Source organism: Amyelois transitella, chromosome 13, assembly GCF_032362555.1.
Source record: "Amyelois transitella isolate CPQ chromosome 13, ilAmyTran1.1, whole genome shotgun sequence".
Lineage (NCBI taxonomy): Eukaryota > Metazoa > Arthropoda > Insecta > Lepidoptera > Pyralidae > Amyelois > Amyelois transitella.
In genome coordinates this window covers 3,963,651-3,978,313 of record NC_083516.1, presented here as the reverse complement: position 1 = coordinate 3,978,313, position 14,663 = coordinate 3,963,651, and the positions used below count along the sequence as shown (strand labels likewise).

General features: G+C 39.4%; 1 protein-coding gene across 3 annotated transcripts in view; it reads left to right on the top strand.

The window, feature by feature from the left end:
* Positions 1-14,010, top strand: part of LOC106141168 (serine/threonine-protein kinase unc-51) — a 39,219-nt gene extending 25,209 nt beyond the window's left edge. For 2 of the 3 annotated variants that reach the window (XM_060947516.1, XM_060947515.1), the window contains 9 exons: positions 1,389-1,609; positions 7,654-7,761; positions 8,344-8,464; positions 8,545-8,699; positions 10,735-10,852; positions 11,148-11,276; positions 11,475-11,593; positions 12,370-12,508; positions 13,048-14,010. In XM_060947516.1, coding sequence (XP_060803499.1) covers positions 1,389-1,609; positions 7,654-7,761; positions 8,344-8,464; positions 8,545-8,699; positions 10,735-10,852; positions 11,148-11,276; positions 11,475-11,593; positions 12,370-12,508; positions 13,048-13,133 — 1,196 coding nt within the window. In that variant the 3' untranslated portion in view covers positions 13,134-14,010. The remainder of the gene's footprint in view (positions 1-1,388; positions 1,610-7,653; positions 7,762-8,343; positions 8,465-8,544; positions 8,700-10,734; positions 10,853-11,147; positions 11,277-11,474; positions 11,594-12,369; positions 12,509-13,047) is intronic. The other variant, XM_060947517.1, reaches the window with a different exon arrangement.
* Positions 14,011-14,663: the final 653 nt, after the last annotated feature.

Below are 14,663 nucleotides of genomic sequence, written 5' to 3'. Positions count from 1 at the left end.
TCTTGAATTTTCGGCGCAATAAGGAAAAATCAATGAAATAATAGTTGTATCATATTTGATATCCGGTCAAACAAAATAAAGTCACTTTAATGCAATATGAAAGTCAAAGTGACTTTAATATTGCATTAAAGTGACTGTTTTTTTTTATTTATTCGTAATACAAATAAGTTCTAGGCTCATTTATATATTCTCTAATCTAAGACCTGTTAATAAAAAATTCTAAAAACCTTTCGTGTCCTAATCAAACGTTATTGACGAGCATAATACATACGTGTGTAATCTGTATGTTTATATAAACCAACAAATTTCGTGATGTTTACGTTAATGTATGAAAATGTGACCCATTCAGCATCAAAATAAAAAGAAGATACAATTTATAAAGTTACCTTTATATTTAACAATAACCTTCTGTAAATGTCACAAACTTCACATGTCATATATTTGCATACAGATTGCATAACACGTTATATAAGAAAGCAGCACTTTAGTTATTATACATTATGTAAGAATAATTCTAACAGATGCTAGTAAATTAATCTTATTTCCATAATAACTGCATCTTAATTGCTTACAATTGAGTGGTACAATAATAATGTATACAATCAATTATTGCAGTTTATACCGTTGATATGCATCGATGCCAACGCCTGTACATATTAGTCAATATAAATAACTTAGATAATAAAGTAGGACATATCACTATACAGCGACATAAATTAGATCAATTACTTGCACATTGGCCAACCAAAGAGTCGAGGATTGTCGTGATGTGTCCTATTTTGCTCGAGTAAGTGCGCAATGCGTACTCGTATATATTGGTAACGCCTCAATTGCAAGTAGGGTACGAGATGATAGTAGCACCTCCAATATAAGCTTATTAGATACTTTAACGTTTAATAACGTCGGCAGACCAACTTACAATGGTCGTATTGAAAGGTAGTTTTATATGTGTACTAGAGGCCGCCCGCGACTTCGTCCGCATGGAAACCCTATCAATCCCGCGGGAACTCTGGGATAAAAAGTAGCCTATGTGTTATTCTGGGTCTTCAGCTACCTACATACCAAATTTCATGGTAATCGGTTCAGTACTTTTTGCGTGAAAGAGTAACAAACATCCATACAAACTTTCGCCTTTATAATAGTAGTAGGATTGCATACGGTAGTAAGATTGTTTATTTTTTAATTTTGACTAAAATGAACGTCTTTTTAAATTTAATCTTCATCTTCAAATACCGGGTTATTTTTTCCATTCAATGTTAATTTGGTCGATAATTCTCAATTTGAATGTCAAATGGAAAATGATGTTTTATTGGAATAAAAATTAGTTTAAGAGCCTTCGAGTCAAGTCGCGAGTATATCTTATGACAATAGTATCATCTTCCTCCCAGCCGAGTCATCGGACAACACATGGGCGGGGGAAGACGACTTCGTGCTGGTGGAGGCGGACGGCGGGTCCGCGTCGTGCTCCGGCGCGTCGTCGGGCTCCGAGGCGGCGCCGCGGCCCAGCACGCTGCAGCTGGCGGGGCAGTCGCGGCAGCACCCCAACCCCACCCCCACCAACGCCTTCCAGCCCCCACCAGCGCTGGAGCCGCCTTCGCTGCACTACAGGGTGAGTCTTTACTAATATTTGCGGTCATTTTGAACCCTAACTCGAGGTATATTAGTAGTATGATTTCCGTCACCTTACATCATCACACCAGCGCCGTGATATCAAATTATGAAGTCGTCGTAGTCGTCTTAAACCAATCGTATATAACTTTGACTCGAGTTCAATGTTGATATCTCAATGTTCCATTATTTGTCTAATCACATTAGCGGCATGGTATCGAAATTATAAACTCGTTAAAGTCATTTTTATATTGATATCATTAGCCCACGTTAATGTTCGACCTTCTACCTCTGTAAACGTTGTCATTTTGTTCTCAAAGACACTCACTCAAGACATTCATTTCATTTATTCATTCATATAAACACGTCTATATTTAGCTGATAGGCCACGTTCAGCTGCTAGGCTTAATGATAGAATTGAAATTCAAATAGTGACAGGTAGCCAGCCCATCGCCTAAAAGAATCTCAAGTTTAAGAAGCCTATCCCTTAGTCGCCTTATATGACATCCATAGGAAAGAGAAATAGAGGGGTCCTATTTTATTTTATATTGGTGTCGCGACACACACGACAAAAGACATTATATAATTATACATATCAATAAAAAATTGTTTCATTATCCGCGTCTCTTTACACCGTTACATTAGCATATTGTATGTAACTATAAGATCGTCATCGTCGTTTTATATGATATAATAACTTGTCCATGTAAATTTCCTATGTTACCAACGGGTTATATCACATGTTCCATTCATTCCACTATATCAGCATTCAGTATTCGGTTGGTCTTGGTACCTATATGCGTTGGTCAGTCAAGCGGCTTCCTTCAACTCGATATACTTCACCAACCACCATTACACACGTCGTTATCACCGCGGCTCTGTGTATTGATATGTATACCTGTTTTACCTGAAATTAAAACAGTTATTATATGCGGTAACCTTATTCGAGACCTATAGAGTGAGATAGCAACACCTTCGTGCTCTTTCAACAGCCCCAAAGTGCCCCCTCCACCCACTTCCGGTCACCTATCTCGTTCTTTCGGAGTGGAGGGGGGGCCTCGCTTGCCAGTGCGCGCAGGAGCGCTGTCTCCTCACATTGCATCTCACTAAAGTATGTTAAAATAAGCCAGCAGGCAGAATTTAAACTATAGGTCTCGAATAAGGTTACCGCATATAATAACTGTTTTAATTTCAGGTAAAACAGGTATATTATATGCTAAGAACCGTTATTCGAGACCTATAGAGTGAGATGTGTTTGTTATCGCCTGGTGGCAAGCGAAAAATAATAAGCCAATGTGTGATGAAGGTCAGTATGGAATAGTCATTGAAATATGCAATGGCAATAAAAAGAAGACATCTGCTAATCAGTTTTGTTTTATTTATTCTTCTTATAGAAAATATACCTAATCAATGGTATTTGCTGCGACAAATAATGAATGAAATATATATATATGTATGTATTTTTCTTTAAATGTATAGAATTCTTATAAGCAAGAATTGAAAACAAAAAATTAAATAAAAGTTAAAGTTATTTTCCAGTTAGTAATATGATAATATAAAAGTCATAAAATCAGGTTATAAAGCATCAAAATACTTTGACAAGTTAAACCCATTCTGGGGTTCACGTATCTCTTTTGAATAATAACACGCAAAGGTATTAGGAACACGCCAGTTCCCCTTTTGCATTATCTCATCAATATTACAATTGTCCATCCAGTTTAACGAGGCTGAAGCACTGCGCGTACTCCCTGGACTAGCTTCAACTCCCGCCGAGCGAAGAATCCTCTTGACCCAGCCTCCAATCATAGTCCGAGAGGCAGCCTTAATATTTCCATTACATGAAATGAACAGTTCAGTCATTTCTTCAGTACGCCTTGCTCGAGAAATTTCTATCAGTCTTTTTACATGAAAAACAGGACAGATATTGTAATTCTCAGTTTGTTTGAGACGCCATGAAGACTGCCTGTGCACATAATTGTCAGTCTTAGAGCCGAATACTGGGTGAAACACAATAACATCAGAATGATCTTCATAATGCTGTTCATCAATATGTAACAGGGTTAAATCATGTACTCTTCGACTAGATGCTAGCAAAAGTATCAAAGCTGTGCGCTGAGATAATACAAATAATGAATTTAGATCAGGGGAGTGTGTAATTAACCATTCAATTACAATTCTGGGATCCCAGATTGCTGGTTTACTTTGCTTTTTGTCAGCATTAGCGACTGAAATAGCCTTAAGAATACGCTTCACAATAACATTTGCGCTAAGTGGTTCTTGTCTAGGAACAGACAGTGTAGAAATACAGGATTTATGAACTAAAATGGTTTTATATGACAAATTCAAGCGTATATGCAAATGTGCTAAGTATCTAGCTAGCTGGGCTCCGTTGGGTTGTAGGCTGTTAATATTATTAGCCCTACACCAAACTTCCCATTTAGACCAGACAGACTGGTATATTTTGTTTGTTGATGCTCTCAAGCTAGTGTTAAGCAATTGAATTTCGTCATGAGACCAACCTGTCAGTTGATTGCTCCACCCTTCACCAACCAAGCCTCGAGACAGATCTCGGCCACACGAGGCGGTGGGAGCCGAGTCCGTGTATCCGTCAGCCTGTGCTGTAGATCGGTGATAGTGAACGGCGCTCGTACAGCCCTGCTCTTGAGATCCGGACGCCAATATACTTTGTGCCAACGCGGGGCTATTATGATGTACATTCCCTTCGCCTGGTTCATATGTGCTAGGACCCGGGGAACAAGATGGGGGGGGTGGAAACACCCAAGCAAGTTGAAAGTTCCATTTTCTGCTGAACGCGTCGTGAAATATTGCGCTCGAGTCTTCGTAATTGCGCGATGCGTAACAAGCAAGCACGTGTGCGTTTGCGGAAGCGAATAAATCGATTTGTGGTCGACCGTAGCGGTTGAACACTTCGTGGCAAGCTTCTGGGTTGAGAGTCCATTCGCCGCGTGACTTCTTTCTGGATAGTAAGTCCGCTTCTATGTTGAATTGACCGGGAATATGATGTGGGATTATCTGTATGTTGTTCTCGTCCATTATGTTGAACAACAGTTGCGTTAATTTGAACAGGTTTGTGGATCGTAGGCCTCCTTCGTTTTTTATGTAACTGATCACGCTTTTGTTGTCCGATTGTAATAGAATCGTGGTGTTTCGGAGGTACGATAGAAACATCTTCAATGTCTGTATGACAGCTGACATTTCTTTCAGATTGCTGTGCCAACTTATCTGACTGTTCTGCCAGACACCACTTACATTTTTCCCATCTAGCACAGCCCCCCAACCTGAGCCGGAGGCATCGGTTGTCAAAAAATGTGCAACCCTCTGGCAGTGAATAGGAGTGCCTGATTCTACTGCAGTTAACCACCATTTCAGTTCGTCTTGAACTGAAATTTCTAATGGCCACTTTGTTTGTGGCTGAATTTTCGAAAGTCGTATGCTGGCCTTCTGTATGGGGCGGCAGTGAAGACGACCTCTGGGCACGACGAACGCTGCAAAGTTTAGCATGCCTAGTACCCTCTGGGAATCTTTGAAATTCCATTGATTGGTGTCTAACAAATAAAGTATTTTGTTTTTGATTTTCGACACTTTGTCCTTGGGTAGGTACTTGGAATTCTGGCTGAGATTCCATGTTACACCTAGGTAGTTTATACATTTGGTCGGGACGAGCACAGATTTCTTGTAATTGATCGTCCATCCGAGCAGGGTCAGTAATCGAACAGCTTCTGCAGCATGCTCTATCAAAATTTCTCGGTTTTGATGGACTATCAGATAGTCGTCGAGATAGACTATGAGCCTTAAGCCTCTTTCGCGCAAGAGCTGGGCTACCCAGTTGGATACAGTCGAGAATACTTTGGGTGCTGATGACAGCCCGAAGGGGAGACTGGTCATCTGAAGGAGCTCGATGTTTCCTGAATCCGTTTCGTATAGAACTCTCAGATACTGTTGATCGGCTTCGGCGACCGCCAGGTGAAAGTATGCCTGAGATAAATCGATCTTCACGGTCCAGTCTCCTTCTTGTAAGAAGTCTGGAATCCTCTGAACGTTTATAAGGCGAAATTTGAATTGTGCTAGGTAATCGTTTAGCTTTTTCAAGTTGAAGATAGGCCGATCGCTCGAGTCTGCCTTCTTTACGAGAAACATCGGACAGACAAAACTGGGTGTATTTGGAGCTGGTACCAAAACCTTTTGTCTTTTTAAATCTGAAATCTGTTTTGTCATTGCAGCACTGTTGGGTGTCTGAAATTTTCTTAACATGTTTGGTGCCATTAATGGGGGTAGAACTAAAAAGGGGATTCGATAACTCGATATTACTTTTATGATGTAATCTGGAGCGTTGAAATGACGCCAAACATGAATAAAATCTTTCAAACGCCCACCGTAAAAGTTGTCTTGTATATAGTCATTTACGAAAATTACTGTACCGACGGTTTGAATTCTCAGTTGATTTCTTAGTGTTGGTACTGTGCTTCGAATTCGTCCCACTTTTATTCGCCTTGCTGTTTTGATATTTACCGGTCTTTGTCGATAAACCGCGATAACCAGTCGAAGTTGAGGGTACATTATCAAGATTTTTCTCCTGTCTATTGAACGATCTCTGCGATCGTTTGTTTTGAGAATAATCTGTTCTATTCCGCATAGACATTATTGGCTCTTCTGCAGAGCGTTTGTTTGACACAAAAATTTTATTAGTACCCCCAACTTTCTGCAAAAAGGAGCTTAACATATCTGGATTAAATAATTGTGAGTTTGTAGGAGGTATCTTTCTAATGTCTTCTTTTATAAAACGATCTTTAATGCTTGAAAGAACACTGTCGCGTCGCTTTTGTATGACGTCAGCACGCCTCCCACAAACTAATTGTAAAATATCTTCGGACACTTTTACATAGGCCGATTTGTCAGAAAAAAGGGAATTTATTTTATCAAATAACGTATTTGCATCTAAGTTACAACCGGGTAATGATGACCATTGTATGAGCTCTTGTAGATTATTTTTTAAGTTCTCATTTTGCTGGATAAGTGCATGAGTCATGGCGCCCAATGACCTATCTAATGACTTTAGCCAGCTAGAATTAGGATCAAAGTATCGAACCTCAGTGTTAACATCAATCTCGTAAAAACCAGGTTTTGCCAAATAATTTTTCTCGGTTTCTACGTATCGAACGCGATCCCACTCGTTTGTATTAAAGTGATGCAGTTTATTAAGAAGATTTAATCGGTTCTCTAATGCATTTTCTACGTTAGGTTCTTTGAGATTAGTGTTAACGTTAAATTCGAAAGTTTTACTTGGTCGCGGTTTGTTGACGAGGGGCTCGTCGGCAAAAAGAGAACTTTTTAAATTGTCGGTAGGATGAATTGAAATGTTAGAAACGTTAGAATCTGAATCACTGATAGACCTACGTTGTTTTTTGGCAAAAGTAGAATCGGTCTGCCTAATATAATTCAATATATCACTTACTTGAGATGTTAATATGTCTAACCTGCGATCCCCACCGCTATGTGTTCTTTTACGACCGCGTGTTCGCGCCTTATGGCGGGAACGGGAACGTAGCCGGTCGGAACTAGATGAGCTTGACGAAGAACTAGTACTGCTGGAACTTGTGGACCGCTCCCGCCGATTCCGTTCGTCCTTATCTGGTGACTTATTCATCATAAAAATTCCTTCTGTAGGAAACTTTAGGGAATTGCCTTCCGCAGGCGATGCCTTTTGTAGGCAGTGTTGTAAGTCTTCCGCAGACATACACAATAACAACTTATTGATTTATTAATTTATTTTTTCGAACAGCAACGCTGTTTTATTTATGGGGTGTTGCTTCGACGAAAGTCGATGCCAATGTGAGGAGACAGCGCTCCTGCGCGCACTGGCAAGCGAGGCCCCCCCTCCACTCCGAAAGAACGAGATAGGTGACCGGAAGTGGGTGGAGGGGGCACTTTGGGGCTGTTGAAAGAGCACGAAGGTGTTGCTATCTCACTCTATAGGTCTCGAATAACGGTTCTTAGCATATAATATATAATATGTATATATTGCAGAATCCGCTTGACATGGCATCTAACAACAACATCCCGCGCTCGCAGCCAATCGACGTCCTCCGTTCCAACCGCAACACCGCCAACATCGGCTCACTGTCACCACCCACTGTGAGTCAGTCGTTCTACATAAGTCTCCGCCCTCCCCCTCAGAATTCTCAATGAACTGGAAGAAATAAATTACTCCAGAATAAAATTTTTAGAATGAATAAATGACCGCGACGTCTCTTTCTAATGAAGGGCTACTGCGTATGGTTTAACCGCTAGAGACGCCATACTAGTGTAAGGTCTCATAATGTAAAATTTTGTGCATTTTGTTGAAATTCACATATTGAATATAAAAAATTATGAAAGATACGGAGTGGTAACGAATAATTTTTAGGTCATTGTTTTCTTTCTGAATTTTGTACTTGGCGTTGCTGCCAGTACTTGGCTTCCACGGTCTTCCCGCTATTTAAGAGGGAAATTAAGTAATGCGGTCTTCAAAATTATGCCAATAAAATTTATGGGACGTACTATGGAACCTGTTATGAGGACGACTCGGGCGTAGGCTTAAATGCGACTTTTGATTGCAACAGTGCAACGGAGAATAAAGAGCTTTTTCGTTTTGCGATGTTTAAATCTAATATATCACATTGAGTACAGATCATAAAAGTCGTTTACCGTGTATAAACAAAGTGATTCCCGTAACAGATGCCGTTCCCGCTCAGCACGGGCCGCACTCCGCGCCGCCGCAGCAGCAACTCTGGCAGCTCACCGCCGCCTTCTCTATGGCAAGTCTCGCCCACGGCCAACGCCAGCCCGCACAGATCCGGTGAGTATACTTCTACCCTCGCAGAATTTTGAACACAACGCGTAGTCGTCAGTAGATAACAGTAGAGAATGTTTCCCCAGGCACGTCGCCGCCGGTGCCGCTGGCGCTGCGCGCGAGCAGCGAGGCGGGCGGCGCGGGCTCGCCCGGGCGCGCCGAGGCGCTGCTGCGCGGGCTGGCGCGCCACGCCGACCCGCCCGTCTACATCCCCAACCTGCAGGAGGAGACCATACTTGCGGTATGTACATACACGACTTACAGAACTACCACATTCATAAGTCGACTTGGCACTATTCGACGGCGCAGAATAGTACAACCGGATGAAAACTCAATAAAATTAAAACGCCACCTTATTGAAGGTACATTAAACTTAAAACGCAAAAGCCGAAAGTCTCGTCCTATCTCGCTCATAATGTAGTAAGTACTATAGAGAACATTTCAGTTTGCGGGTTTAAAGGGCGCGATCCGATAGGCTCAACCGCTCAAATTAGGTATATCGATGTAAATTATACCGCCTTCACGCCTTTCCTGATCGTGCAGGATGTAAAAAACAGCCCATGAAGAGTAAGAAGCCTCATTTAACGCTCACTTCATTTTTTCCTGAAACTTTTATGCTATGCCAATACAGTTTAAAATAGCCGTTTCGTTAACCTAGAGTTAAAATTATATTGTTGAATGTCAACAAAAAATTAAAATCTGTAAAAGATTCGTATATTGAAACAACATAATATTTACCATAACGATCAAGTGCTTCCACTAAAAACAAATATTCTCTACGTGTCAAAGTAACTATGTAAACAACGCCTCGTTAGTTATGAGTAGTTTAGTTATTAGTCATTTACATAACAGCTGGGCCAAGCTGTTTTCTGTGTAATTTTTTAAGAAATAAAATGTTCTTCCCACTAGAAATATCGTAAATATATGGAAGACGTAAACGCAGTCTTTATATCTACATACTATTATATTATATATGAAACGTAATAATAGGCTTATCAAATACAAACTCGATAAGGTCCTATTTCTAAATATAACCACCAATATAAATATAACCAGTTTCGAGTGCGTTGACCCAAAAATTGAAGATGCGTAGTTTGACCATTAACCTCTTATTCTATTGATGTTCCCGACAAAAAACCGCACACTTATGAAGTCATTATGACATAAACATTGACGATAAAAAATATCAATACAAGGAACACTTAACGAGCGACAATGAGACGAATGATTGCAAATCCACGTCATAGTTGCGTGATATCAGTCCTACGCATTATAGACTAGGCGACATTAAGAAAGATTACCTCGCCGTATTTGCTGATGTAATAATTATATGTTGTATGTTCGCTTTGTGTTTACTTGTTCACCTTCAGTTTTCCTGTGTTTAATTTTAGTTCGTTCAGTATAAATTAATGTAATTTATAAAAAGAATTATTCAACAAACTGTAAGTATGTAATAATTCCATCCTTATCCATGCGGGATCGTTGAAAGAAAATAATAAAAAGTAGCGGTGAGACAGAAAAAATGAATTTTGCCATTAATTTTAATAGCAATAAAGAGTTACTCATTCAATTTAAGAATTTAGGTTTTGTTTGAAATTGAAGTTCTAGATGACATGAGTATATGGTTTCGTATGTGGGATTTTTTGGTCCCTACTTCATTCAGCCCATTTGTCCGGAAATGTTTGCCATAACATGTTCAGTCGCCTCATAAGTCATTGTTGCAAGTCGCCTCGGGAATATTCGAGAGCTTAGCACACTGTACCACCGAATCAAACTTAATTAAATAAACAAATAAAATAACAGCCTTATTACAAAGTTAATAAAACTTTTATTCCATAAACAAAACGTCTCCTGCTATCTCGCTCATAATAGTAATGTAATAGCGGGCAGTTCAGTTCACAGGTTCAAATGGCGCGCTCAGATTGGCTATATTTTCGCACCATTCAAAAATTATACTCCTGTGCTGTACTTCTTCGGTATTATTAAAGTGGTAATATTAATCTATGCTAATATTATAAAGCTGAAGAGTTTGTTTGTTTGAACGCGCTAATCTCAGGAAGTACTGGTTCGAATTGAAATTTTTTTTTTTGTGTTGAATAGACCATTTATCGATGAAGGCGGAAGGAATTTTTGGTTATATAACATTACGCTGAGAATGTAAAAACGGGGAAAATTATTCGTCTTTCAATGATGCCCAAAATAACTATTCCACGCGGACGAAGTCGCGGGCACAGCTAGTAATTTAAATAAATAAAATTGAATATGTCGCGTTGCAGGAGGAGCACAGCAGGGTGTTCTCGCAGCTGAACTTCGTGCGCGTGCTCGCCGAGCTGCTCTCCGACATGGCGGTGTCGTGCGGCGCGCCCATCGCCGCCCTCATGGACGCCTCGGACGGTAATTAACAGTTGCCTGAATGTGCGGGTTTCCTCACGATTTTTTTTCTTCACCGTAAAGCATCGGTTAGTCATGTTGTAATAATTCATGTAACTAATGTACATTAGTTACATGAATTATTACAACATGACTTCGAAAATAATGACTACCGATGCAAAAAACCGAAAACTCGTTCGAACCTGTACCGGCAATGTGGATTCAGTGTCCAATGTCCACGTTATTCCGTATTTTTATAAGACTCCGTACATATCCATTATGTATGGGAATAGTTTAAAACAGTGTATTGTTGTTACAGAGCGGTACAACGACAGCGTGCGCCTCGGGCTGCTGGTGCAGGCCATGCGGGCGCTGGCGGCCGGGCTGCGCGTGGCGGCCGACGCCTACCGCAACCGCACGCTGCAGCCCACGCCGCAAGTCAGGCAAGGTCGGGACACTGACACTTTTTTATTTTGTACAAAGCTACTTTTTTGGGATTCGGAAACCTCTCATGCGGCGACAAACCGCTTGGCTACACACGCTTGAAAACTGATTCGAAACGTGTTTTTTTTTTATCGTACCTGACCTTGGTTAAGATGAACACCAAAAGTGATTCAATTGTACTAATAATATTATTCTTTTTCAGTCGTCCAAATGATGAACAGCAAGTACAAGTGGATCGTGAACGAGTCGAAGCGGCTCCACGAGGCGGGCGTGCCGCCCGCGGTCTGTGATAAGATACTCTACGAACACGCCATAGAACTGGTAAGAATGCCACTGTAAAATCCTCTTCTTCTTTTCTTTATACTAAGAGTTGCGTATCTTTTATATTCTACTAGCTGTCCCGGCAAACGTTGTTTTGCCATATAAATATTTTTAAGTAATTTCTAGTTAAAAAATATGTTAAGATAAGTTTATGGACAACCCTTATCACTAAGGGGTGTGAAAAATAGATGTGTGGCCGATTCTCACACCTTCTCAATAGGTATGCTCACAAAATTTTATGAGAATCGGTCAAGCCGTTTCGGAGGAGCACGGGGACGAAAATTGTGACAGGAGAATTTTATATATAAGAGTAAACTGGTGATCCAACCAAGCAAATAATGGGAAATCATGTATTGCACTCCTGAAATATCCCAACTTTCAGTTTTTTTTTTCGTTTTGACCTGAACATTCGTTGACCGGCATTTTCTAATCATCATTCAGAAAGGTGAAAGTAGAGATAAACCCAAAAACAAAATGTCTCTTGTTATCTCGCTAATAATAGCGGATAGTTCAATTCGCAAGTTCAAATAGCGCGACAAGCTCAAGAGCTCAATGTTTTCCGCACCATAAGAAAATTAAGACTTCTGCACAGGAACATCGGTGCAACTTATTAAATTTGTAATACATACATAGCATCATGCCTGTTTCCCTTTGGGGTAGGCAGAGACTTTGGATTTCCACTTGCTACGATCCTTACAGACCTCATTTCAAATTTGAAAGACTAAAATTTTTTATCGTAGTCGTAGTATAAATTTCAGAGTGTTTATTCATTGCAGTGCCAGAAGGCGGCGCTGGAGGAGTTGTTCGGCGACGTGAAGGAGTGCGAGCGGCGCTACCTGTCCGCGCAGGTGCTGCTGCACTCGCTGGTGCAGCGCTCGCCGCTGCACCCCAACCACCGCAGCACGCTCTCCAAGTGTAAGCTCCACATACATAATGTAAACTCTCTTTTTGCATGTTCCTGCACCCTCCACAGCAGTGTCTCGCGGCCCGGGGCCTTCCTACTTATCTTATTAACTAAACATGTATACAGGGCAATTGTCGAATACTAACTCAAATGATGCTACTCATACTGCCATACTAATATTATAAATGCGAAAGTTACTCTGTTAAAATTAACCGCCCAAACTACTGAATAGATGATATTTGGCATGGCGATATTTTGAAAACCTGGGAAAAGACATGGCTTCTACCGCAGGGCAACGCATATCTATGGATTAAATTACTTTCCGGATGGATTGTAATGCAGTGAGCTGTCATATCATATTGTCTATATGACGTGTGAAATAAATGTAGTGTGCTAACAAACTATCATAAGGACGAAGTCTCGGGTAAAAGCTAGTATTTAATAAAGTAAATAATATGTACATACGGGTAAATACTGCGTAGAGATGTGTTGTTTGTATCCGAAACAATGTGTCTATAGAGCTAATCTTATTTTTGTCTTCTGTATATAGACCGAGATGCAGTCCAAAGGCGGCTCAATTGCCTCAAGGGGCCGCGCAAGATCTTGGACGCGAAACTGGAGGCTGGGATCTCATAATACAATAAGCAACAAGTCATAGCCGTAAGCACACTTGACAAATGGAAAGTGATTTTATTTTGTTCTTAGAAAATGTGAGGAACAATCAAAATAATTATAAAAAAAATGTGTAAAAGGTATAAGTGAATGATAACAATGAATCACCGTATACAATTGTTTAGCAAGAATGAAGATTGCCAGAGATTGCAATAGCGAATTATATTTTTTTATGAGCAGTACATTGCAAAGAGTTTGTGTAACTATAGATTATATAGCATCCTCTAGAAGATTTTAGTGTTGAAAGAATTAGAAATCGCTTTGGATTGATAAAATTTTAGAATAGTTGTGTGTTCTCATCTCCTTTGAAGTAAAAGGTTGTATCTTTCTAAGGTTTGTTGTAGTAAAAGATAACAAAAAACTGCTATTACAGCGAATCATATTCAGTAACATATGTCGTAAAGCTGGTTTTCAAGTCACTTTAGATTTAAAAATACCAATTTAAAAAAAGTAAAAAAAAATTAGAGTAGAGTATGTAGTATTGTTTCCATATAAGTCTCATTATTAAATTAACATTTTATTATTACAATTATGTGTATTATGTAAAATGCAAATTTGGTGTAACTCAATATAGACACAATGCTATAGAGATCTCATTATCGACCAATAACAATATGGCATTTTTAGGTTAAGCTACAAATTATGAGTATTTCGTCGAAAATATTAAGTATGAATGATTTTTGTGTAATTTTTCTCTTCAAGTCATATCTTATTTTGCCAAATTGTGATCATATTCCCTACTTTTCCTCAAATGTTAAATGCTTTACTGAAAATAAGAATAAAGACTGTTGTATCATAAAATTTTTGTTTTGTTTAATAAATACTTATTTGTAACATCACATCATGGATATTATTTATTGCCAAGAAGTATTTTCACTATACAGGACATGACATTTAAAACAACTGCATCCTTTTAAACATAGACTATACCCATGCTTCTGAGCCGTGTAAGCCTATTTGTATTTAAATTAAACGTCATCATTTTCACATTTAAAAAACCCTCAAAAACTACGTCACACGCTTTATTAAACCAATACTACAAAAATAAATTAAAACTAAACATGTAAATAAATGCCTGAAAAATAATTATTTTTCTAATATCAAGATCAAGTAAAGTACAGAGTTGTCGAGATCGCTCAGCTGAATGAATTGTGAATCTTACGCGTCGCTTTTCCGCCGGCCGGGGTGATATGACGTATTTAGGATCGTGGATTTTGATAATTTTTTTTTCGTACTTTCTGAAATATGAACCGATATTTTTCTTTTAACGTTTTTAAATATCCTTTTGATGAGTATACTTAACAGTTAAATGTATGCAGTTGAATTAAAAGTCACCCTGTATATTCACTATGATAGTCGAATTTATTATGATTATAGTAAAAAAGAAATCCCGATACTACCAGCTTTTGCGCGGGGCCTCACTTCTGTTGGAAATTCCTAAAGTATAGTAAACTATCTTTCTGAAGATTTTTCTGTCTCTGCGCCAACTATGAT